Source organism: Scleropages formosus, chromosome 12, assembly GCF_900964775.1.
Source record: "Scleropages formosus chromosome 12, fSclFor1.1, whole genome shotgun sequence".
In the NCBI taxonomy this organism is placed as follows: Eukaryota; Metazoa; Chordata; class Actinopteri; order Osteoglossiformes; family Osteoglossidae; genus Scleropages; species Scleropages formosus.
The window spans coordinates 24,085,387-24,109,756 of record NC_041817.1 but is presented as its reverse complement, the minus strand read 5'-3'; the positions used below and the strand labels follow the sequence as shown (position 1 = coordinate 24,109,756).

General features: G+C 45.2%; 1 protein-coding gene across 5 annotated transcripts in view; it reads left to right on the top strand.

Annotated features, from left to right (window-relative positions):
* Positions 1 to 24,370, top strand: part of nalcn (sodium leak channel, non-selective) — a 93,870-nt gene that overhangs the window by 35,664 nt on the left and 33,836 nt on the right. For all 5 annotated transcript variants that reach the window (XM_029256664.1, XM_029256663.1, XM_029256662.1 and 2 more), the window contains 5 exons: positions 6,981 to 7,112; positions 8,465 to 8,632; positions 14,612 to 14,803; positions 18,680 to 18,817; positions 20,574 to 20,648. In XM_029256664.1, coding sequence (XP_029112497.1) covers positions 6,981 to 7,112; positions 8,465 to 8,632; positions 14,612 to 14,803; positions 18,680 to 18,817; positions 20,574 to 20,648 — 705 coding nt within the window. The remainder of the gene's footprint in view (positions 1 to 6,980; positions 7,113 to 8,464; positions 8,633 to 14,611; positions 14,804 to 18,679; positions 18,818 to 20,573; positions 20,649 to 24,370) is intronic.

Sequence of the window (24,370 nt, the reverse complement as noted above, 5' to 3'; positions counted from 1 at the left end):
GAAGTCTTACAACTCAAAACAAACAAAAGTCCATCAACAACAGACAACGTCGGTGACGAAAACATGTGTCTCTCAAAGGGCACTCAGTTTGTCCAAAACCGCCACTTTTGCCAGTGATATTATGAGTCTTTGTATATAGAATTGATAAGGAATGCAATTTTTTTACAGTTAATGTGGTGCAAGTTTATGGAGCGGATTTAAGATCAGGAGAGAAATAGCTCTGAAAAGAAATTTTAAAGCCCTTCTTGAATGCTGAGAGGGGTTCAGCAGCTCTGAGGGACAGAGGGAGCTCATTGCACCACGTAAGAGCAAAAACCAAGGAGCTTTTCACTCTGAATTTAGTGTGCTGAATAACCCCTCCAGGGTTCAGGGCTCCTTGGTGTGTTCGAAAAGCCCCGCAAGTGGCAGGGTGCTCACAGGTTCAGGTTCACCTGTAGTGTGTGAGTGACAGAGAGAGTGTGTGTGTGTGTGTGTGTGTTCCACTGATGTATAGATGAGTGACCCAGTGTAAGTAGTGTATCTAGCATTGTATGTTACCCTGGTAAATAAGGTGTGTGGGCTGAGAACACTACATAGAGTTCATTGGAAGTCACTTTGGAGAAAAGCATCCGCTAAGTAAATAAATGTACATTTAAAAGTCCAGTCTAACAAAGGCTTTTCAGTGTGTCAGTGCCACAGGGACTTGTCGTCATTCAGATATAATAATAATAATAATAATAATAAATTCACCAGTGCAGTGAATGCTGCTTTGATCCTGGTCCTTTGGGTTTTATATACTGATATATTTTTGCAACTGGCCAGATGGTTTTACATCTGCTGAATTAAAGCTCTCAAAACTGCAGAGTCAGTTGAGTATACACTCGCGCGCACACACACACACACACACACACACACACACACACACACACACACACTTCTTTGCTCTCTCTGAGGAACTGAGATGCTACCTGCTATACTGAGCGTCCGGCTTGAATTAGCTTCAGTGTCACACAGCGAACTCTTGTCGCAGCACCGACATTCGTGCTTGTCGTCCCCCCCCACGTGAGTGATGGAGCCGGACGAGATGTTGTATTTGTACACTATCACACAACCATGTTATACTGCCGTTTGCTAGAGGTTCCAGAGGTTCTTTACCTACAATGACCGTGACCGTTAGCAGAAGTCCCTGAATTATGAACAAGTTCCGTGTCCTCAGTCTGTCTTTAACTTGTATTTAACATAGTTTGGAACAGTTGGTAGGTATGGTGGGTATCTAATGTCAGTTTGACAAATGTTTAACTTAGTATATTGTGTACCTTTTTATGCACAGAAAACATTAAACACTTTAGATACATTAAAACATCATTAATATAACCACACATTATCTGAACCGCTCGTCCCATACGGGGTCGCAGGGAGCCGGAGTCTCACCCGGCAACACAGGGTGTAAGGCTGGAGAGGGAGAGGACGCACCCAGGACGGGACGCCAGTCCATCACAAGGCACCCCAAGCGGGACTCGAACCGCAGACCCACCAGAGAGCAGGACCCGGTCCAACCCACTGCGCCACCGCCCCCCCGCCATTAATATAGCCATACAGTAATAATAATGATACAATGTAGTTATAATAATAATAATAATGATAATAAATGTAACTACAGTATTTATAATAGCGAGAGACATAGACAGAGAAAATAATAATAAATGTTACTACTGTGATGATGAACAGAGGACACGGAGGAGGCTGGACCCAAGTGCAGGATCGTTTATTTAGAATCAAAGGACTAGATGTGTTCTTGCGGTCGGGGACGGGCGAATGGTCTGTCAATCGCCGAACTATCAAAGGCGAGGATCTCAAATCGTGGTCGAGGGACAAGGCAGGTGGTCACTATGAAAGAGATGTGGAACGGGACTGGGGAACGATGAGGGGCAGGACTTGGAAGACCAGAGCGAGGTGGGTTTGAGAACTCATGGGTGGGGGGGGAGTTGTCAAACCGCGCGCATGCAAAACATAACACGAGACACTTAACGGGAAAAGAAGGAAGTCTGTCCTACCTGGGGCTCACGCGCCCCGCCCACGAGCCGACAACCCGCTGTAGACGCGCGATGTTTGGATGCGCGTTTCAAAGTAGCACCGTTTATTACTACGACTTATTATATATACAGTAACTCAAATGTTTGATATAATCGGCTTAATTATGAAGTTTTCATTTGTGGTTACTTAAGGGTGCCTAAAAAAAACTTCCAGTCACTAAGGGGGTGGTTCGTAAGTACGGGTTGCACGTAAGTCGGACGTTCGGAACTCGACGATGGCCTGTATACTAAACAGGCGCGAGAAAAACGGTTAACGTTTCGGTTGAACACGTGGCGCTTGGCTTTCTATGATTTTTGTGTCATCTCTGCAAAAACAGTGTGAGAATAATTTTGCGGTTTGAGGCCTTCGTTGTCTTGCGATATTTACAGCTAATATTTAGGACTAGACCAGGATCTCGAGCGGAGTTTTTGACCATTTAAAACGGTTATTGGCACTGATAATGACAGAAGCAATCTGTCGAAATACAAAAACATTGCGTGTGCATGCATACGTGTGTGTGTGTGCATGTGTGTTTTCGCCCTGAAAGGCTCACCCAAGGACACCAAATAGCCACGTATTTCAGCAAGATCTTCCTCACTGCTTCAGAATAAGACATTGGTTTATGAACACTAATAAGTTCCGGCTGCTGCTGCTGTATTTTCGAGTTGCTGCTCCTGCCAGTTCTTCTCAGCTCCGGCATTTAATTTAATCTGTACAACTGTCCACGTGCAGCGCGTCTAACAATAGGAACCCGTTCTTGCAAAGTGACTCCCCTTCCAATTAGAAAATTGTCTCTTCTGAGCGCTGAATTAATTGAATTGGACCGTCGGAGGGCCGCGTGCTTTAAATTGTGTTTGTTCTTCGGGAGCTTTTGGCGGAGCCCTCCATTGTCTCGGTAAATATTTCATAAGAGGACAGTAATAAAATTGGCTTTCGGAAAACTTGACATATGGGAATAAAAGGGGAGCTTCCTGTTCGAAATGCTACGATTTTCATTATTAATTACTTTATAAACACCCAGAAGCTTTGCTGGGGATTTACATATTAACTTAGCACCTATTATGTTTTCACAGACCTTCCGTTCGTATTAATCGTTTCGTTAGCCGACCTTTTATATTGAGCTGCCGCAAAATTTCTTATTTTTGCACGCTGTGCTCGGTGTGTTTAAGCCTGTATGGTTTCACTGTTTATTATTTCACTGGAACAGAACAACACAATTCTGGTCCTAATAAGTGCTCAAGATATGGGACAAGGAGTCATGTCAGTGGACCCACCCACTATTTACGTAGTCAGGGGTTCTAATGGAAGGTTTACATTTACATTTCCACATATTCATTTAGCAGATGCTTTTCTCTAAAGCAACATACACGTCATAGAAAATCCAGTGTGTTCATTACATTAGGAGACAGAGACATAGCTGCAGATGTGTGACTCTTAAGTGCAGTTAGTTTCCTTCACCACCTGCTCCAACGTTCTCACACAAGTAGCTGCATAAAACTTCACCAGAAAAGCGACGATTCCTGATCACCTTCCTAGTAGTTTTTATTTACAGTTTTTGAGACACATAAACATTTACGATACATTCCAGGAGTAACTCTGTGAAGAACTGATCCAAGCATCATCGTGAACATTTATACCTTAGATGAACTTAAGAGATGATGGGCGAAGTGAGTCCAGAAGAGATGAGTTTTCAGACCCTTTTTAAATGTGGACAGAGATTCAGTAGTTCTGAGTGACAGGGGGGGATGTCGTTCCACCGCAAAGGAGCCAGAACCGAGAGCCTTCGTGCGTTACCTTTCGTGTGCGGGACCACCATGAGGGGAGATGTGGACGAGCGTAGCGGTCTGGTTGGCGTGTGGTGAATGATAAAGTATTGTAGATATCTGGGATCAGTTCTATTGATGTATTTGTAGGCCATAACCAGGGTCTTAAATTTTATCCGCTTAAGTTGCGTGTTTGGCCAAGTCATGGCACTGTCACGCCCTCGTGCCTGAAGACCGCACCTGTAACAGATCAAGGGACGGGCTGCATAAGGACGGTTTCAAGGGCACCGGTTCGTGGAACCTCGTTTGAGCCAGCGCAGCTACCCAGCAAACCGCAATCATGTCTCCTTGCCTCCTTGCCTACCCCCTATGCCCCTTGTTTTGCTCTTCTGGCTTCGGAACTTCGCCGTGGTCTCTTGGACCCTGTCTACTGTCTATTCTCCTGTAAGGTGTACGCACATCGGCAACCCCTGCCTGTTCTGGACCGCAACTCTGCCTGCCCCTGCACCGCCAGCACCAAGCAAAAGCTCCCGCACTTCATTCTGAGTCTGACGTCCTTCGTGGCCGCCACGGCAGGAACCCCCCAAACTAAATGAGTATTTAAACTGAGAATAAAAACGTATGCTTGAATGTGCCTCTTAATCAGTGTCCTGCAGCCAGGGTAATTCAAACAGCAGTACCTTCAGTGACAGTGTGTGAGACGGGCTTGGAGAACATGAAGCCAGAGGAAGGTACAGTGCGGACCACTGGGTCCATGGCCTCCGTGTGTGTGTGTGTATCCGTGGTGATCCGTCTGGATCGATGTGTGCGTGCATGTCTGTGCCGGAGAATTACGGCCACAGTTCTTTATATGCCATGTTTAATGGATGAAACCGATGGTTTATTGAAGCCAGGCCTTCCCGCCACACGTCACAAATATTGTCCCTAACGAGGTCATCTGTTCTGTTTTGAATGGCGCCGTTAAGATGCAGCGCGGGTCACACGTGGTCTGGCGGAGCGGCAGCCTGGCGGCAGAAGCCGCTCCTCCAAGGTTAGCCTGCGATGGGGCCCAGATTGCTTTATTTGGGGCGAAGCGGCGCGTGAGGCATCGCTGCCCGTGCTCTCCACGCTCCATCCTCCGTGTGATTAATAGGCTCCATTATGAATCTATGGAGAATCAGAGATTGGCTTCAATAAAAAAAAAAATCCTCCGCCACACAAAATGAGTAATGGGTCTGGACTCGGTGTCACGCGGGAAGGTACTTATCGCAGATGCGCCGGTCTTGTACGACGACGGGAATTGTGCGGGCGCCGCTGTTATGAAGATATTGTTTTTAATGGGGGGAAAGTGAGCACACGCTACTGAGCGGTATTTCAAAGCGTTGACGGCCCATCGAAGATGTTTACTGTAACAGCGAGGCGGTCAGACCGGGATGTGTGCGTCAATTTGCAACGGAGCTTTGAAAGGAGGACAGCTGTTATTGCGGCGCCTTGAGCTGATGTCTTTTGTTTCCAAAGGTTGCGGGTTCGAATCTAACCTCGTGCTGTAATGTTCTTAAACGGCGTTGCTGTTGTCGTTGATGCCGTCGAGTCAAACTGACCCATAGCGATCACCTAGGTGGTTTCCATGGCAAGGGAGGAAGAGAAGGGGGGCCTTAAGCAGTGTACTTACCATAAAGTTGCTCCAGTAAAAATTACCCATCTGTATGAATGAGTAATTAATTGCAAGTCACTTTGGCGAAATAAATATAAATGTAATGTAAAAGAGGTTCTGCCCCATGGAGCACAATTTGTGTACAAAGTGACTGCAATGGTTTATTCCATTAGGTTATAATAAAGAAAATAAAACTTGCTCATGGCTTCTTTTAATGTGATTTACTCTTAATGTACTGCATTGCAGTGTAAGTTTTACTGATTTCGTGCAAAGTCTTTTAATTGTGCTCTGAATGCGTTGGGCGCTCGTGAGGTGTCTTGGTTGGACGTCACCGGAAGAAAACGAGAGTGTGACCTCAGTGGGATTTGACATGAAGAAATGTTAATGTAGGATCATCAAAATAAACATAATTCTGAATGACATGATGTTTATAGCATTCTTCAGCTCCATCCGGAAACCGTCATAGTCACCAGCTGCTCAACCTACGAGCACAACTGGGAGTCGAAATCTATTCATAATTTGTTTTGTTCTTAACTCCAAGGGGATTTTTGCCACTAAACCACAATCAAATGACTTAACAATACAGATACCCCTCAATTTATTTAAAATTTATTCATTTAGATTTGTAGGGGGTGCAGTGGTGCAGTGGGTTGGACCTTGTCCTGTTCTCCGGTGGGTCTGGGGTTCAAGTCCCGCTTGGGGTGCCTTGTAACGGACTGATGTCCCGTCCTGGGTGCGTCCCCTCCCCCCTAATCTTGTGTCCTATGTTGCTGGGTTAGGCTCCGGCTCCCCGCGACCCTGTATGGGACCAGTGGTTTAGATGGTGTGAGTGAGTGATTTAGATTCTAGGTAAAAAATCAGATGTAGCTATGATAAATTAAACAAATACTTTGTAAGATTTTTCATTTTAATATTTTTATTAACATCGATTTACATCAGAATTGAACGCTCATTTAAAACTACTGAAAATAAAAATACACCATTACATAAACTTTTATTCAGTGTGAAGTACCATTTCATCTCACAAACAGATGCAGCGATTCTCAACTTATTACTATTGCAGCAACAGTCTGGAACACCGGACATGAGCTGTAAACACCGTGGAAGTGAGCTGAATTACGGCATCAGATATTCCTCTTCGGTTCATTTCCATCCGTCAACTCGGCACATACGCACACGTTTATCTTTTATAACGTGTAGACATATTTGATCGTGTCGATCAAGTGAACAAAATGCAATTTTGAATAAATTTCCTGGAAACTGCATTTACCTTCAAAAGCTCATAACTCGTTTATTCGTAACACGGGGAACCGGTGTTGTTTCGGGGCAGCTGAATTCCCTCTTGTTGCTCATTGAGCTATTTGGATCATCAGTTATGTCAGAGGTCCAGAGGTTTGCCATGTCCTCCTTCGGCCCCCACTGGATTATACAGACCCACATGTGGTGGACGACCAAGTTTCCGTGAGATCGGGTACGAGCTCTGGGACGACTGGATCGGCTGGCTCATTTCCTGCTTCCTTGTGTCTCCACAGCAACTGATGCGCTCGTCTGTGTTCCACATGTTCATTCTGAGCATGGTGGCCGTGGACGTCATCGTCGCCGCCAGCAACTACTACAAAGGCAAGGAAACCCAGCTCCAGTACGATGAGTTCTACCTGGCAGAGGTAAGAAACCAGATCCCTTAGCAGTGATTATAATTCCTCCGCATTTGTTTGAAATGGGTTTTTTGTGTGTGTGTTTTCATAAGTTCTAAATTTTTCTTAAGAAATAATTATAAAGATTGAGGAATTTTACCAGATGTACATTTGTTAATTTAGCCGAAACTTTTCTCCAAGACAACTAGCAGTTCATATAGTTGGGTAATTTCACTGAAGCAATTCAGGGTAAGTACTATGCTCAAGGGGCTTACAGCTGGAGGTGGGATTCAAACCTGTGTCCTTCGGGTCCAAAGGCAGCAGCGCTAACCACTGTGCTTCTAGCTACTCCAGCTGTTATAAATAACATGTATATATTACAATATCACTATAAAATACAGGCAGCAGACAGTGTAGTGGTTAGGACTGCTGCCTAGAAGGATCCAGGTTCGAATCACAGCTCCTGTTCCCTTGATCAAGGTACTTACCCTGAACTGATACAGTAACAATTACCTAGTTTTATGAATGGTGAATAACTGTCCCTCTGTACTGTCCCACACTCAGATGTTAGGGTTCGAAAGCGTGTGTGCATTTCTGTCTGTCCTAAGGAGTTGCCAGCCACCCAATCTGGGCCCTTTCCCCACCCTGATGGGGACCAACGTTGTATTTTATTATTTACTTACTTACTTACTTACCTACCTCTACAGCCTCTGCCCCCCACCCCCCACCCCCCAGTGTGTGCCGTATCCTGTCTGCACTCTCCGCATCAGTATGCAGCAGTGTGAAGATCACCCACCCCCTCACAGCTGAATTCTGGAGATAAGCGCAGGAAAGCCACAGAGAATATTCCCTAAGAAGTGCCAGTCCACATCATCACTTATCGATTTTATTTACTTACTTATAAGTGGGTTGAAGGGGGGGGAGGGGGGTGTTTTGTTTTTGAACCATTTTTTCTTCCCATCAGGCCACTTCTGTCATTCAAATGTTAAATTTTCCATTGAAACCTTAACGCACAGGTCCGCGCATTCAAATAGGAAAGGTAGTTTAATCTGTTACCTTTATAACGCAGTACTGTAAGTCGCTGTCCCCCAGAGGTTGCAGGTTCAAATCCCACATCCAGCTGTAGTACCCATGAGTATGGTGCTTACCCTAAACTGCTTCACTAAAATGATCCAGCTATATAAATGGGTCAACAACTGCAAGTACGTGATTTTTCTTATTTTGCATTAATTCGGTGATCAGTGTTGTTCTGTAGTAAGGAATGCAGTGAAAATGCCCCCCGTCTCCCCCATGGTCAGTCCGTCCATGAGCTCGCTGTGCTCCTAGAGCCACACTGAGTAAGTATATGACGTAACCTTACCCCCATCCCCTCCCCCAAACAGATGGCTTTTACCGTGCTATTCGACCTGGAAGCTCTGCTGAAGATCTGGTGTCTGGGCTTCACGGGCTACATCAGCTCTTCGCTGCACAAGTTCGAGTCCTTGCTGGTGGTGGGGACCACCCTTCACATCTACCCATACTTCTACCATTCGCAGCTTACCTACTTCCAGGTACAGCATCTCTCACCTGATGTGGGACACAGGTTACCATAACAGACTACATGCTTATAACACACTTACATTTATTTATTTTCCGGACACCTTTCTCCAATGCAGCATACAGTGATTATTCGCTTGTGATTTAAAGCTCCAGAAAAACTACGCTGAACTCCCTGTGATCATTCTCCCATTTATACAGCAGAGCAAAGTAACACACACACAAACACACAGACACACAATGGGAAATTCTGAGTCTCCAATTCCCTTGAAACACATGTCTTTGGATTGTGGGAGGAAACCCATGTGGACACAGAGAGAACATGCAAACCCTACTAGACTGAGCCGGATTCAAACCAACATGCAAAGGCACAGCCCAGGCTCAGTGAGGGACGAGGAATACCCACTGAGCCCCTGATATCATCAGTTATAGTTTACAGATAACCTGAAAAACACAAATGAGTCCCACATGTACTGTATGATGAGTTTGCACTTTGTTTTTTTTCTAAATAATTACAATATATAATCACTTTTCTTTTAATTTTCCACCATGACCCTGTCTTGGTGGTCATAGGTAATGAATGAATGAGTGAATGAATGAATGAATGAATGAATGAATGAGTGAGTTTTGGCATTATACAGGACATGAACCTGGGTGACTCACAGAAAGATAGCATGCAATATATAGTCACTTCTGCCCTCCCACTCTCAGTATAAACATGATAAAAATCTATAAGAAATTACAGTTAAAAGAGAAAAAGAACCTAGCAAGATAAAAAAATTAATTAAAACTTTAGTTTAGCTTTTAGTTTTAAACTGGTAGAATTAGTAGATTCCCTGCTGTAGACAATTTAATGTGTTTGTAGGGTAAGAGGACAGACAGGATGATGTCGGTGAACCAGGGAAAATAAAAAATGAAATAAAAATGCACGCTTTATAATTCCTCCTCATCTCGTTTACGACCGGGCCCTGGAAAGCGGGAACGTTTTTCGGTAAACACGCGGTGAAGGTTACGCTGTTCTACGGGGCCGGGTGGGGGAGACGGGAGGCTCTCCGTCGCTCTGGGGACGACGCCTCCCACAAGGACACTCATTGTCTGCCCAACTCTCCGTCCCCATTAATACAAATTAAGGGCATTTCGCTTGAGTTAGCAGACCGCCGATAATATTATCTCACAAACTGACAGGGAATTTTAAAAATAAATGAACTCTAAATGAGTTGGGAACCTGTAATCGGGATGAAGTGTTATTATTAGAGCGATGTCACGAGGGTGCGGTGACACCTGTTTGCAAGGCGCGCGTTTACGGGGACAATGTTGGCTTTTTCCGTGCGTAACGCCATTAGCGGCGCCGTCGGAGCCGCGGGGTCTCCGAGCCGCAGCCGCGAGCGTGCGTGAACGCTGCGTGTCGGTTTGCCCGTGAAAAGGCCCCGCGGCGAGAGAGCAGAAGGCCCCCGCTACGTTTCACATTCTCTAATTGTGTGGTAAATGTGGGTAATAGAGCACTGCGGCGGTGCGCTCGAGGAGGGGAGGGAGCGGCTGCTGGGATCGGCGGCGGCGCAGGCGAGGCCTGGCTGGGTGGCGGAGCGCCAACCAACTCTCCTTCCCCACGGTGCCTCTGTGCTGATCATGGGTACACCGCTGTAAACTGTGTAAATCACCTACATTCTGCCCCCTTTGGTTCAGGTAAAATGGAGCGGGGGGGTCGGGGGGGGGGGACAACAGTTAGTTTCCCTCCTGATTCTAGCAGCGTCGTCAAGTTGACCCACAACCGATTTTTAGTCCAATTGCTAATCAATCACACACACACACACTGTCTGAAATGGCTTGTCCCAAGCGGGGGTCGCGGGGAGCCGGAGCCTAACCCGGCAACACAGCGCACAAGGCTGGAGGGGGGACACGCCCAGGATGGGATCCCAGTCCGTCACAAGGCACCTCAAGCGGGACTCGAACCCCAGACCCACCAGAAAGCAGGACCTGGCTCAACCCACTGTACCACGCGCCCCCCTCCAATTGCTAATTAGCTCAGTTTATTTTAATAAGGGAAAAATATGAGGTTGAATTAAGTGATAAATAGCAGTTGCTCTGTGGCACCGGAAAACGAAGAGTACGTGGAATTGGCTTTCACGGTTACAGCAGGAAAACCGTAACAAGAAGCTCATGTGCTTTATAATCCTGACCGGAGTGACCGCTCAAGTGTAACAGGAGCCGCAGTTTTAATGGGCTTCTGGGTGCTGCAGTGTTCTTCGAAAACAAAGACCAGGGTTCGAATCCCGGGTCTAAGCGTACTGCTGTTAATCAAGGTACCTACCCTGAATCGGCATAGTAAAAGTTACCCTGCTCTATAACTGGGTGGATAATTCTCATCAGTTTAGCTTTGTAAGTCGCCCTGAAAAAAGCTATCAGATAAATAACAGTCAAGGATAACAGGTCTTCCAGCGCCGTGCACCACGGGGTGTCTTTCTCTCCGCAAATGGGGTTTCACTTTTCTCTAAAATTCACATTTTGTTTGCTTGTCCCTTGAGAGTTCTAGTTTGCAGTACAGTACAATTTATCCTTGCACAGCGCAAATAATGAACCACGTAACACATATGTAGGGGAGGCGTTACACATCAATGTAATGTCTATGACTAAAAGAAAAGGAACAAAAGGAAAGAATTAAATTAGTAAATCTATACTTACATTTAAAAATTTACATTTTTTCATTTAGCAGATGCTTTTCTCCAATGCAACGTACACCTACTTGAATAAATACGATGTATGATGGAGTATAATACCGTATAATAGAGTAATTGCCAATGTACTTTGTGCTTGCTGCTCTTAATCTTCTCATCTACTATGGTAAAAGTGCTTTGGATTCAAGCATGTTGTGAATGTAAAAGGATACAATGGACGACTTACGAAAGTCTCAACATTCATGCATTAAGCACAAAAATTACAGTTCACTTTGCCCAGTTGGGGGGCCTTTCATAATATGAATCACACAATAGGGTCTGTAGAACATGAAGGGACCTTTAATTAAGTCCCCTTTAATTACTTCTGAAGGTCACAAAGGTTATTACTCATAATCACATATTCATTAAAAGAACAGCTGTCAGTCTGCTTACTAATTTACAGCTTTTCGTCTGGTTGAAATCTTGCAAAACATCTGTAAAGTACCTATTGCTTATTATGTAAAATATCTTTTGCTGGCTGGGATATTTGGGACACCAGATTTACTGCAGCTAGCAATGAGTAAAATGCATATTTCTTTCAAAAACAAGTATAAAAAATCATTTCAGTTTATGAAGTGGGTAAAGTAATTAAAATGGTAAAAACTTCTGATTTATAATTGTGAGGGATTTTAGGATATTGGCAGTATCATAGTGTAAATTTCATATGGAAAGAAAGTAGATACATCCTTAGTTATTGCCCTCCCTCTTTTAATAAACCTTTAATTATATTAGTCCATCTTGGCAAACTGTTGTTTTATGATAATTCTAATGAAACCGAGTCTCCGCCTTTCATTTTCTTATTGCTTTTCCTTCGCTCTTTTCTGCCACTTCCTTTCATTTCGTGACAGATATTTTTAGGCTCTGAACTGTACTTCACATCACTGATCATTAAAAGTGACTCAAACTTACCACTAAGGTCAAGGTAACATTAACCCAAGACCCTCCTGACCAAGCTTTGAATAAAGAAAAACCACTGCAAGGTCTTTAACAAACTGATTTAGACAGCATGTTCATATGATACTTAGTATTACATGTATTTATTTAGCAGACACTTTTCTCCAAAGCAACTTCCAATGAACTCTCTGTAGTGTCATCAGCCCACACACCTTATTCACCGCAGTGACTTACACTGCTAGGTACACAGCTGACACTGGGTCACTCATCCATACATCAGTGAAACACACACACACACACACACACTCTCTGTGTCATCCACACGCTGTGAGTGAACCTGAACAACATGTCTTTGGAGGGTGGGAGGAAATCAGAGCACCTGGAGGAAACCCACACAGACACAGGGAGAACATGCAAACTCTGCACAGACTGAGTGGGGAATTGAACTCATGTCCTCTCATACCACCCAGGTGCTGTCAGGCAGCAACACTACTCGCTGTGCCACCGTGCCGCCCAAGTATTAAGGAATCACCCTGTATTTCAGAGGCGTGTTCATGAAGCACTGTCTAAAGTGATAAAACAATAACCAAACCGTCCAAAATTCTTTCGAATTATGATGCAGGTCAAGTCGTAACTTTACCACTTGAATAATATCAGTGGGCGGAGCTTCTGGTGTGGACCACAGTAATACAAAGTGCATTTCCTTGCCAGATTTATAACAATAATCAACTTATATTGCATATCGTTATCAACCTTTATGTCCTCCATGTCCTCCCACTAAGCTTGTGTCCTCTCACTTTCTCAGAATGGATGTACCGGGGTACAAGAAGCAGACTTACATTTGTGTAGCAGTAAATTTTCCAAAGACGTCCACTGGGAGATCAGTGCCCAGAAAACAGAGGTGTTTACAGGTGACCGACTACGGTAAAACGGCACATTGTCAACCTGTGACTAATACGGAGGAGAATAAAATCCAATGAAGTCTCCGAGTTGAACTGACAATGTACTATTGTCAGCACCGTTGCACTACATAGTGTTTTTTCTTCTCTATTGTGTGGCTACATCAAAAAGACACTATTAATATCACATGCTTTATTAATTATCATCTCTGTTTCGTGGCTCTCTTAGCTAATGACTCTCTCTCCACTGCTCCATTGTGCCTTTATTTCCTTTGTCTCTCCGGAGTGGAGCTGCTGCACTTGTCGACACCCGGTACCCGTTTCCCATCTCTTTCCGCCTTTGACCCAAAGAAATGGATTTGAAGAGCTCCTCCTTCCTCCCATTGACCACTTTTGGTGCACTTCAGACGGAGCATCAACCCGGGGTGGCCCATTGTGTGTGCAGCATCCCGAGAAGCATCCTCTTCATCCTCACCGTCGTGTGTTTCCGATGGCGTGTTCAAGTGCGTTCGATTTGGAAACACGTTCCTTCCATTTCTTTCGATGAGGGTCCATTAGTGCTTCCCTTTCGTCAGTGGGTTCGACGGAACCGCTGCTGTGGTCTTCATGTGGCTCAGCAAGGAAATGGTATTATATCATATTTCATCTGTGAAATGGTGACACACCTGAATGCCCTCGGCCCTGGGTTCAACATCCAGCCCCTACATGTGCAGCTCCCTTTCCATACCCCTGTTCCCATGGTCACTGTGGTCCACCGCACAACCTTCGCACTCTACCTGAAATGTGCAGAAGGTGATCGCTGAGAGGAAGGATGAGCTCTTCAGATCCATTTCCTTAGAACTCCAAAGCCAGTACTCAGCGGCGTACGTCATCTGGTTCCGGAAGGTTCTCTCACTCATGGAATTGGAGGTTTTTCTTTTTTTTTTCCCTTTTCTTTTTCATACTCGCGGGCATGTCTAGAATATTCAACAGCCACCAGTCGCCAGCTACCCAACAGACTGAGAGCACGAGACCAAGAGTGGCTCAAGTCACCTTGTAAATGTGATGTATCTTCAAATTCTGAGGATCATTTGTGGTGGAACAATTGAAAGTAGCATTCTATATGAAAGGAAGATATCTTTATTTTTATTTTTTGCTACTGTAGCGCCCTTGATCAAGATACTTACGCTGAGTTGGCACAGTGAAAATTACCTGCTGTATAAATGGGATAGAAATAAATCAGTGTAAGTAGTCTAGAGTTCAAAACCTCTCATTTTAAGTCGCTTTGGAGAAAAGCAACCAGTAAGTAAATAAATAAGTAAAATAATATTGTTCTTTTTGAATATTTGTGCTTTTTATCCACCGGATTGCTGACACTCACAATCTTGCATAAAGAATTTAGTGGAATAAATATGTGGATGTTGGTATTTATACAAGTTAAGAAGGAACTTTTGTGTTATTATACGGAGTTAAACAGAGTTTTTCTCTTCACTTTCCTCTTGTCCAACAGGTGCTGAGGGTGGTGCGGCTGATTAAGATTTCCCCGGCGCTAGAAGACTTTGTCTACAAAATCTTTGGTCCGGGGAAGAAGCTGGGCAGCCTGGTGGTGTTCACAGCCAGCCTTCTCATCGTCATGTCTGCCATCAGCCTGCAGATGTTCTGCTTTGTGAAAGAGCTGGACCGCTTTACCACGTTTCCTCGGGTGAGTCGCTGCCCCAGGACAGAGTGGTGATCGGTCATCAAAACCCAGAGGTCACCTTTCATCCCTCTAGTTGCTGCAGGGATTCAAAGAAATTTTTGATTCTAGTTGGTATCATAGGGGGGTTCTCAACTTATTATAGGGTTCCGTTCCAATGACCCCATCATAAGTCAACTTGGTCGTAAGTCGCAAACCCCCTTAATGCCGCGTTGTACTGTATGAACCATAAGGACATAAAAAATGAACACGCATGAATCCCATGTTGTATAATAGAGATTTATTATGTTTTTTCTCTAATTTAACACATTTTAAATCTTCAAATAACACTAAATAGAATAATAATAACATAAATACAGTTCAGGAATTTTAATTCTATTTTCATGCTGCTCTACTATTTTCACTTTCAATTCTAAATCAGTCTTTTTTTTTCTCTTTGCCTTCTTGCGTGACCGGAACACTCTCGTTTTCACTCACTAGCCATTTTAAATACAAACCAAAGGAAGCATTCTGTAATTGTTGCAATATTTTTGTAAACAGACGTTAATCATTGATGGACACACTGAGTCAGCAAGAGGTACGGTCCCTTGAGCAGCGCGACCGGCCGATGTTATCGTGCAGCAGATGGCGCGTCGGCGTTAGACGTTACGGCCAAACATCATGCCTCGAAAATAATATAATAAGTTTGATGTGACGGCTGGGTTGTCAAGTCACGTACGCCGCAAGTTGAGGAATACCTTCGTTTTCTAAATAAGCGTTGAGAAGAAGCGCTGCAAAGACCTGCGTTTGCTGGGAATGGAGTCGAACGCGGAGAGCGCCGTGCTTAACGCGTTAGCAGATGTTCAGCCCTCCGCCAAGTTCTTTGATATTAAGTGCTCATGAGATGCTTTCTCATTAGGCAAATCTTTTTATCCCCTTCCTACAAGGAATCCACTGATCCCGGCGCTCAGGGATTTTGAAGGGCCCCGGTAAACAGATGCCGCTCATTTGCCAGACTCTTCATTTCCGGGTGGCACGATAACCATTGAAGATAATGATGTTTACCCGTTTCCCCGATGAAAAGACCTGTTGAGAAATTATCGCCGTCTCCAGCTAGAGGAAGTGTGACCAGGCGTAAGGGCTGTCGGGGGGCAAGAGGGCTTAGCTTCGCCAGACCTTCGTTTGACTTCTGCCAAGGGGTGCTTGGGAACCGTGTGTGTCGGAGTGTATCTGACGGAGAGTCTGATGCCCGAATGCTCGGCACGTGGCGTCCGGGGGTTTTCTGGTTACGGTTTAGAGGTGAAACAGTCACACAGAGCCCCACGTAAAAAAAAATCTCTAACAGATGCTGTTGTAGGTCTCTAAAACATAGTACAACACAGTGCAATACAGTTTATTGTCATATAACACTATCCTGAAGACTGTCTTAGAGCATGTTCACAATTTCAGTTACATATACTGTATATGTGAAAACGGGGGCGCGGTGGCGCAGTGGGTTGGACCACGGTCCTGCTCTCCGGTGGGTCTGGGGTTCGAGTCCCGCTTGGGGTGCCTTGCGACGGACTGGCGTCCCGTCCTGGGTGTGTCCCTTTCCCCCTCCGGCCTTACGCCCTGTGTTGCCGGGTAGGCTCCGGTTTCACCCGTGACCCCGTATGGGACAAGCGGTTCTGAAAATGTGTATACTGTATATGTGTGTGTGTTTACATATAAATATAATGTACAGTATATCTCTGAAATACATGTCTATTAGGGTTTTATATATATCTATTTAAATAAATCTTCACATACAGCAGGTATTCACTTTAGACTTTACAGTATGAAGTAAAGTAGTAGGCCACAAGCAAAAAATAAAAGAAATGAACGGTTCAATTTCCACTGAGGTGTTTGGGCTGGGGGGGCGTAGTGGGGCTGCAGCGCCATGGGCTTGGCTGGGTCCTGCTTTCCGGCGGATCTGGGGTTCGAGTCCCACTTGGGGTGCCTTGTGACAGAGTGGCATCCTGTCCTGGTTGTATCCCCTCCCCCTCCAGCCTCATGCCCTGTGCTGCTGGATTAGACCCTGGCCTGCCGCAACCCCACTTAGGACAAGCGGCTTCAGCAAGTGTGTGTGTGTGGTCTGTGGGGTCTGTGGTGGCATAGCAAGTGGCACTGGTGCCTTATAGCTCCTGGACTGTGGGAGGGTGTGGGTTCAAATTTATCTCCTTTTGTGTGGAGTTTATGTTCTCCCCATGTTTGCATGGGTTTTCTCCTGGTGCTCTGGTTTCTTCCCACAATCCAGAAACTTGTTTCAGTTTGAGGATCATAGAGAATATTGGTGGTCTTCGTAGCTCGGGTAGATGGTTGAGGTGTTTGGTTTGTTTCAGTTTAATTGTGATTCTAAATTGCCCTTTGTGTGTGTGAGTGTGTGGGAATGGATATGTTTGCGATTGCCCTGTAATGGACCGCTGTCTTTGCTCAGTTTGTACCCTGTTCTTCCAGGATAGGGTCTGGACCACCGTGACCCTGAAGTGGAGAAGCAGTTATTGATAATGGACGGATGCACGTTTTTGCACATATCAGTTATGCACAAGCAATAGGTCTCTGAGAACGATTTAGGGTTTGAACGTGCAGTATTGCAAATGCCTGTAGTCGGCAAAAAAGCAAGGTTGAATACAGTGCAGCGCAGCTTCGGGAGTAAACTTGAGCAGTTCAGAGGCAGCAGATACTGTTTCGCTGACATTGCAGGGAATCCCACATTTCTCACGGGGACGAGAAAAGTCGTTGGCTTTGAAAGCGGCGTCTTTGCAGCATTGGGTCCAATACCGCTTACGGTACAATAAGGCTCGATGCGAAACAGCAATTAATGAAACGAAAGGCTAAATGTAGTTGATGATGGCCATTTCCTACGGTACCGCACGGGACCGGAGAGCCGTTTGATTTTCCCGTTTGCAAATCCATAGAATTAACAGCACCCTGTGACTGCGCTGAATTCGGGGAGTTTTGGAAGCTCTCAGAAATGCTTTGAAATTCTTTTTTTTTGATGCTCGTTCAAGGAGCGTCAGACACCCACTCCTTCCCCCTCAGTGGCCGTGTGAGCAGAATTCACCGCAGTGGATGGTTTTTTACCCCACACTGAATTACCCGGTTTCTTTGCCCCGGTTGTTTCGTGCTGCTGTGATTACAAATCTCATGAAGCTTATTTTAAAATTATAAGATTGCGGTACTTGTATTTCAGTGATACGGGGCAATTAGGTACCCCTGTCAGATGCAGCGATACCCATTTAAAGTGAAAAATTTGAGGTGTTATGTTTTTGCCTGAGTGGAGATGAATATGAAAATAACTGGCAGCACAATGCGATGCCCTCTAAGAAAGAAGGTTTACGCTCTTTGATTTTTTGTTCCACTTTGCAAAGTGCAGGCGGTTTTTTTTTCCTGGGCATTCTGGCAAACCAGGGTGGCACAGTTAGTGACCCTGAGTCTTCTCTTCAGAGAGTTTGTTCTCACAGAGTTTCCTCTGGGTGCTCTGGTTTCCTCCCACAGTCCAAAGACATGTGTTACTGGTGACTCTAAATTGCCCTTAGTGTGTGCGTGTGTGTGTGCGTGTGTGTGTGTGTGTGTGTGTGTGTGTGTGTGTGTGTGTGTGTACCCAGCCTCATGCCCTGTGCTTTCAGGACAGGCTCAGGACCATTGTGACCCTGAACTGAACAAGCAGGTGAGGAAATAGGGAAAATGGCACAAGGAGCGATTTTGTACAGTACGCTTGAGGAAACTAGGAGTGCTCCGCTTCTCCCTCCGTCAGTCTCGTTGTTCTAATGCCCCTGACATTTCCGTCCCCCATCATCGCGTGGCACCGCGCCGCCGGGAGCGGCCACTTCGGTAAAGGGCAGCCCACGAGTCGGACTGTAACTGGAGTTCTGTCTGCCGCAGGCCTTCATGTCCATGTTCCAAATTCTCACGCAAGAGGGGTGGGTGGACGTCATGGACCAGACGCTGGTCGCCGTGGGCCACATGTGGGCCCCCGCGGTGGCCATCTACTTCATCCTCTACCACCTGTTTGCTACACTGGTAAGGAAACACAAGTCCGTCTGCGCGGTACCTGCCAGGTAACCAGCCCTGTAATATTATCAAAACTTAGTCCCATCAGACCCGTTATGAGCGATAAGTCAATCAAAGTCTGTTTACAATCAAATTATTTAGATAAATTTGCCCTCAGGTCATCATTTACCTAGATTTACATAAAAATGGATTTGTCCATATTATTGTAGCTTATGTGTAATTCCCATGAATCCCATCCCACTTCCTTTTTTTTTTGAGTCACTTCGCCTTCAAATCAGAGACGTATTTCTCTTCAGACGGGGAATTAACACTCCGAGGCGTAGAAGTCTGATTAGGAATCAGATGCCGCCGTCGCTGTCGGCCTGTCGTCGCGCAGTAAACAACAAACGACGCCCATCAGCATGCAGCAGCGCTCCAAATACGGTCTTTTAATGGTCCCTCCAAAATTCATCTAAGAAACCGACCCGTGGCAGAAATGGGAAATCGAGGCCGTGCTTAACGATCGGTTTCCATGGATTTTCCGTGTGCGATTTCAAAACACAGTGTTAGACCTGACATGGGGTCCCAAGTTCATAAAAATGGTTTGTGAGTAATTATGAGTATGTAAGTCACTTATTAGCACTATGCACTAATATTGATTTTTTTTCAATGATTTATCTAAAGAATTAAATTTGCTAAATCGTTGAGAAAAAGTTGAAAATGTAATGTTTTTCACAAGTTCAATACTGAAAACCAAAACTAGATATTCTATAAAAGCGCTAGAAGTGTTCATTCGTACGCTAGATGTTCTCTCTCCATATTTATCAGTTTGTTCCATTCATTAGCAGCAAAGGTCATTTTTAATAAGACTTCAGATAAACAAAATATTGCCTCTCATGAGAAATCTAAATATCTGGAATTTTCACCTCTAATTTCCCCCAGTGTGAATTGACATTTTGGGTTGTGCTTCTTCAGGGGTACAGGGTGTTCTTTTTATCAGACCGACATACAGTATTGGACCCATTTATACAGCTGGGTGCTGTTCCCGAAGACCCTCGGCGTTATTGCCCAAGGTGTTCTAGTAAGTTCCGCACCAGGCTGGCGTGCGAGGGGTGGAAAGCAGTCACTCGGTGTCACACGCCTGTTTCCTCACGGTTTCGTCCAGGGTCCCTTGTTGGCGCGCACACCCTGCTAATGACCACGGAAGCTGCTTCGCCATCTCATTACGGAACATTATTAATGCGCTGCAACCTGAGCCGCTTCGGGGAAGCAGGCATCCCTGACGTCTGAATCACCTGCATGGAACTTTCCAGAATCGGAGCCCGAAAAGACGTCTCCCTGGCAGAAAAGGGCAAAAAATGTCTTCCATTCAGTAGCAGATGACGTTATTTTCCAATTTTTGCTCTAAAGTATGTTTTCCCAAGTGAGCCATTCGTAGAGATCTTAAGGGGTTTGAGTTAGGTTTTAAATGAGACTGAAATGACAATTATTGTTAAAAAAAAACCCAGTGATGTAAGTCATGCATCTGTTTGACATTGAATTGCAATTAATAGCAATGAAATTATTATTTGTTTTATGTCAGTTAGTATTGGGTATATCTACGCATAAATTATAATCAGATTATATTATATACATAGCACAGAAAGCCCTAACATGAAAAATATATTTAAAAAACTTGAATATAATTGTCGATATGGGGCTATTAACATAGTATTTTGCTGCAATATTATTACAGCTACAAGTATAATTTAGCGGATCAGTTTACGATTAATTTTTCAAATTTCAGATTTTGCTGAGTCTTTTCGTGGCCGTAATCCTGGATAATCTGGAGCTTGACGAGGATTTGAAGAAGCTGAAGCAGGTCAGTGGTTGTTATGCTTTATGTAATTTTTTACATTTTCTCTTATTTTCTAGTTTTTTTTTCTTTTTTTTTCCTGGGCTCGCCCTAATTTTCCGGTAAAAATGGTCTTCCTCACAGTTGTGTAAATATGTAAATTGTATCCCATCCTCTTTGGTAGCCGTTTTCCTGGCGTCGCTAAGACATGCCGAGCACGGGGCAGCGACGGAGCGATCGTGTTTTCTCCTCTTTCCACGACTTGCGTGGCCCTCCAGGCAGCGGCGCCCCACGGCTGCTCGCCGTTTACCGTGTTATATTTTCTCTGTATGCAAACTTCACAGAGACCCGCCTGTCGAGTGTGACTCACCCAGCAATTAATGTGCGGAAACAGGGGCCCGGCGGCAGGCCCCCGGACCGCACGGCAAGAGACGCGGGAACGTCTCCGAGCGTGAACTTTAATAAACGCCCGTGCCTCGATCGCATGCAAATGAGCTGCAGCGGCGCATGAATTTCCTGGAAGAGACTTTTTGGAGGGAGCCAGCGCTTCCGTCTGATCTGCCTTCCTTTGGCTCGTTCTTCCTTTAGCTCTCGCGTGGAGAGACGGGGATCCGCGGTGGGCTCCGAATCCCCCGGGCCGCCCTGGCGTTCCTCCGGACGCCCCGCTCCCTTATTTCCCCGTCACAGATGACTGATCTGACCGCGCAGCTGTAAAATTGTCTACTTCGCCGGTGCTCCGGCCTCAGGTGGGAGGCAGCTATAAATAGCCCAACCGTGATTGCCTCCCGAGAATAGAAGGGTCTTCGCAAACAAACTCTTGGCAACGAGAAGGCGTCAAGGCTGACCTCTGCTCTAAAGATCCCAGGGTCACCGAGCCAACACACACACACACACACACACACACACACACACGCACACACACAATGCGTGGCATTTCTTTGTATTTCCGTGCAACACGTTATCCTCATTCGTGCTCCAGCCTTCTGTAGACGTGTGCAGGTCTCCTGTTTCTGCTTCCAGCGTAACCGCCCTATACGAGCAGCGTAAGACGTAATCGAAGCGGTTTAACGGATGTCCTCACCTGATACAAAAAGTGATTTGAAAACCATCGAAAGTGTGTTTCCCAGAATTATGGAGGAAACCTCACATGTTTTTTACATGACCCTTCGGGCCACAATTACGTTCGTGAGGTCACCGAAGGCATCGGGCGCATTGATGTCGCCCTGTTTCATCTCAGACCGAGTCCTGACTGTTTCGCAGGAATGTATTAAAACCCTTAATTGTGTCTTCATGATTTTTTCATTCTATTGAGTGCAGTGATAGTAATTACCATATCAAAGTTAATATGACATAATTACACTCGGAATTAAGTCCAATGAATAATCAATCCAAAAAGTCTGTGCGGAAAGATGGTTATTAAATTTGGTGGGAAAGCAGGAGGGGAGAAAGCGAAGCTCTCCTGTGTGAGCAGCTGCATATCGACCTGTTATGTATGAGACGCGTATGATGGAGGAAATTGTCTTCATTGAGGTAAAAGTGTGTAAGTCGAGGGGCGGTCTGTAGTGTGGGGGGAGGGACGTCACCTTCCCATCGAAGACCCCCCATTTGAACCCCACCCCACACAGTGCCCTTGATCAAGGTACTTACCCCAGCTCTATAAATGAGTAAATCAGTGCAAGTAGCTTAGTGTACAGACCTAACATTCTATATCGATTTTGATAAAAGCTAAATAAATTAATAAAAACGTAGAGGCCGAATGAGAGGCGTGTCAGCAGTTTAAGTTCTTCTAACAGCGTCACGTCCGCAGCATGTTTCGCACCTCTTCCGAAAGCGTCTTAGGTTGTAATATTGTTATTGCTGTAATTGTTACCGCGGTGTTGTATGTATACTCCTGTGGGCTCATACATTTTCCTTTGGGATTAATTAAGATGTCATCTAATCCGTTACTACCGTTTCATTGATTTGTACACGTTTATATATTTTTGTACGCCAAGCCACTTACGGTGAAGTACTTTGACCAAGGGAACTACAGTAGGATATGGATTCAAAGCCCAAAACCTTCACAGGTAAAAGCTGTAACCGTTACTCCACCGGTTACCTTTGAAATTACACATTTCTCGTGTCAGCTCAGTATTAGTAATAGTAATACCACTAATAATACTGGTAATACTAGTAATAACTTAGCAGTACTCTCTGTTTTCTTCTAAATTTGCATTATATCAGTTTCCATCTTGGATGGTCCCACATTTCTGTGCCATGTAAGGACGAACCCTCGTCATGAGTGCCATGCTGTGTATCCTAGTGACCAGAACTGGGTCCTCCACACCCAGCAGTCCACTATGGGTTGGCTGTTTTACTTATAATTTTAGTGGCATTTAGCTTCTTTTAAAATAATTCAAGTGCTCACTTGCCAACATTTATTCATGCATTGATGCATTTCTCCAAAACAACTTACAGTTATTTACCCATCTATACACACACACTTTCTGAACCGCTTGTCCCATACGGGGTCACGGGGAGCCAGAGCCTAACCCGGCAGCTCAGGGCATAAGGCTTGAGGGGGAGGGGACACACCCAGGACGGGATGCCAGTCCGTCGCAAGGTGCCCCAAGCGGGACTTGAACCCCAGACCCACCAGAGAGCAGGACCCGGTCCAACCCACTGCACCCCTGCCCCTGCCCCCGCCATCTATACAGCTGGGTAATTTTACTGGAGGAATTCAGGGTAACTCCCTTACTCAAGGGTACTACAGCAGTAGGTGATGTTAGAACCAACAACCTTCAGATCCAAAAGCAGCAGCTCCAACCATTACACTATCAGCTGCCCCCACCGTGCTTTCTACACCATGTAATGAGTTCTCTTGAATTACCTTTATTCATAGCGGCAATTCTGAGTGCAGCAGGAGTGAGGAGGCAATTGAGGACACCCTTCTGGACACCATGGTTACCTGCACGCTCTTTCATTAATGTCAGCGACACATTCCTTCATTCATAACACGACCAGAGAGACGTCAGTGGCTCTCGGGGCCGATGCGGACACTGTGCACAACTCCGCCGGAGGCATTGATCAGCTCAACTTGCGTGGAGCAAACATTCATTTTATTGGCAGTTTCTCTTGAGATAAAGTTGTGGAGGAAAACTTTGAGCTCATCTGAGGACCACCTGGGTCTTGTGTTCAGGTGATTAAAGTTGGATCGTTCTTGCAATCCGCAGCATGGACCACAGTGGTTAATGGCCTAATAATGACTTCCCATTATTATTTCTTCGTTTTAGTCGATGCTGTTTTCCAAAGTGAGATTGCAATACTGCGTCTTACAGTGATCTACCCATCAGGAGAGCTGGGTCATTTTTTGCTGTATTACAGTAAGTGGCCTCAGCAAGGATACAGCAGCAGGAATTTGAACCAGAAACCTTTAGATCAAAAGGTGATGGCTTGAATTGCTGTGCCACCTACTGGCCCCACTGGAGCCCCAGTGATGTACTGTTAAGCTACATATTAATCTTTGCTTTATATAAGATGTATAAGTAAATTTGTTAAATAAAAACGTAAGCAAAGAAATTGGAATAAAGCAATCTGGATACAAATGTTTCAGTTCATCTACATGACCAGTAGTCTCCGTTTATATGATGCATTGTGGGTAATCTCTGCCCCTGAGCCAAATGGCAGGTCGAGATGAAGGTATCTTCCGGAACTGTGGACCTCATCTATGCAGGAAGACTCTTTGTCTCTCTCTGTGTGTGTGTGAGTGA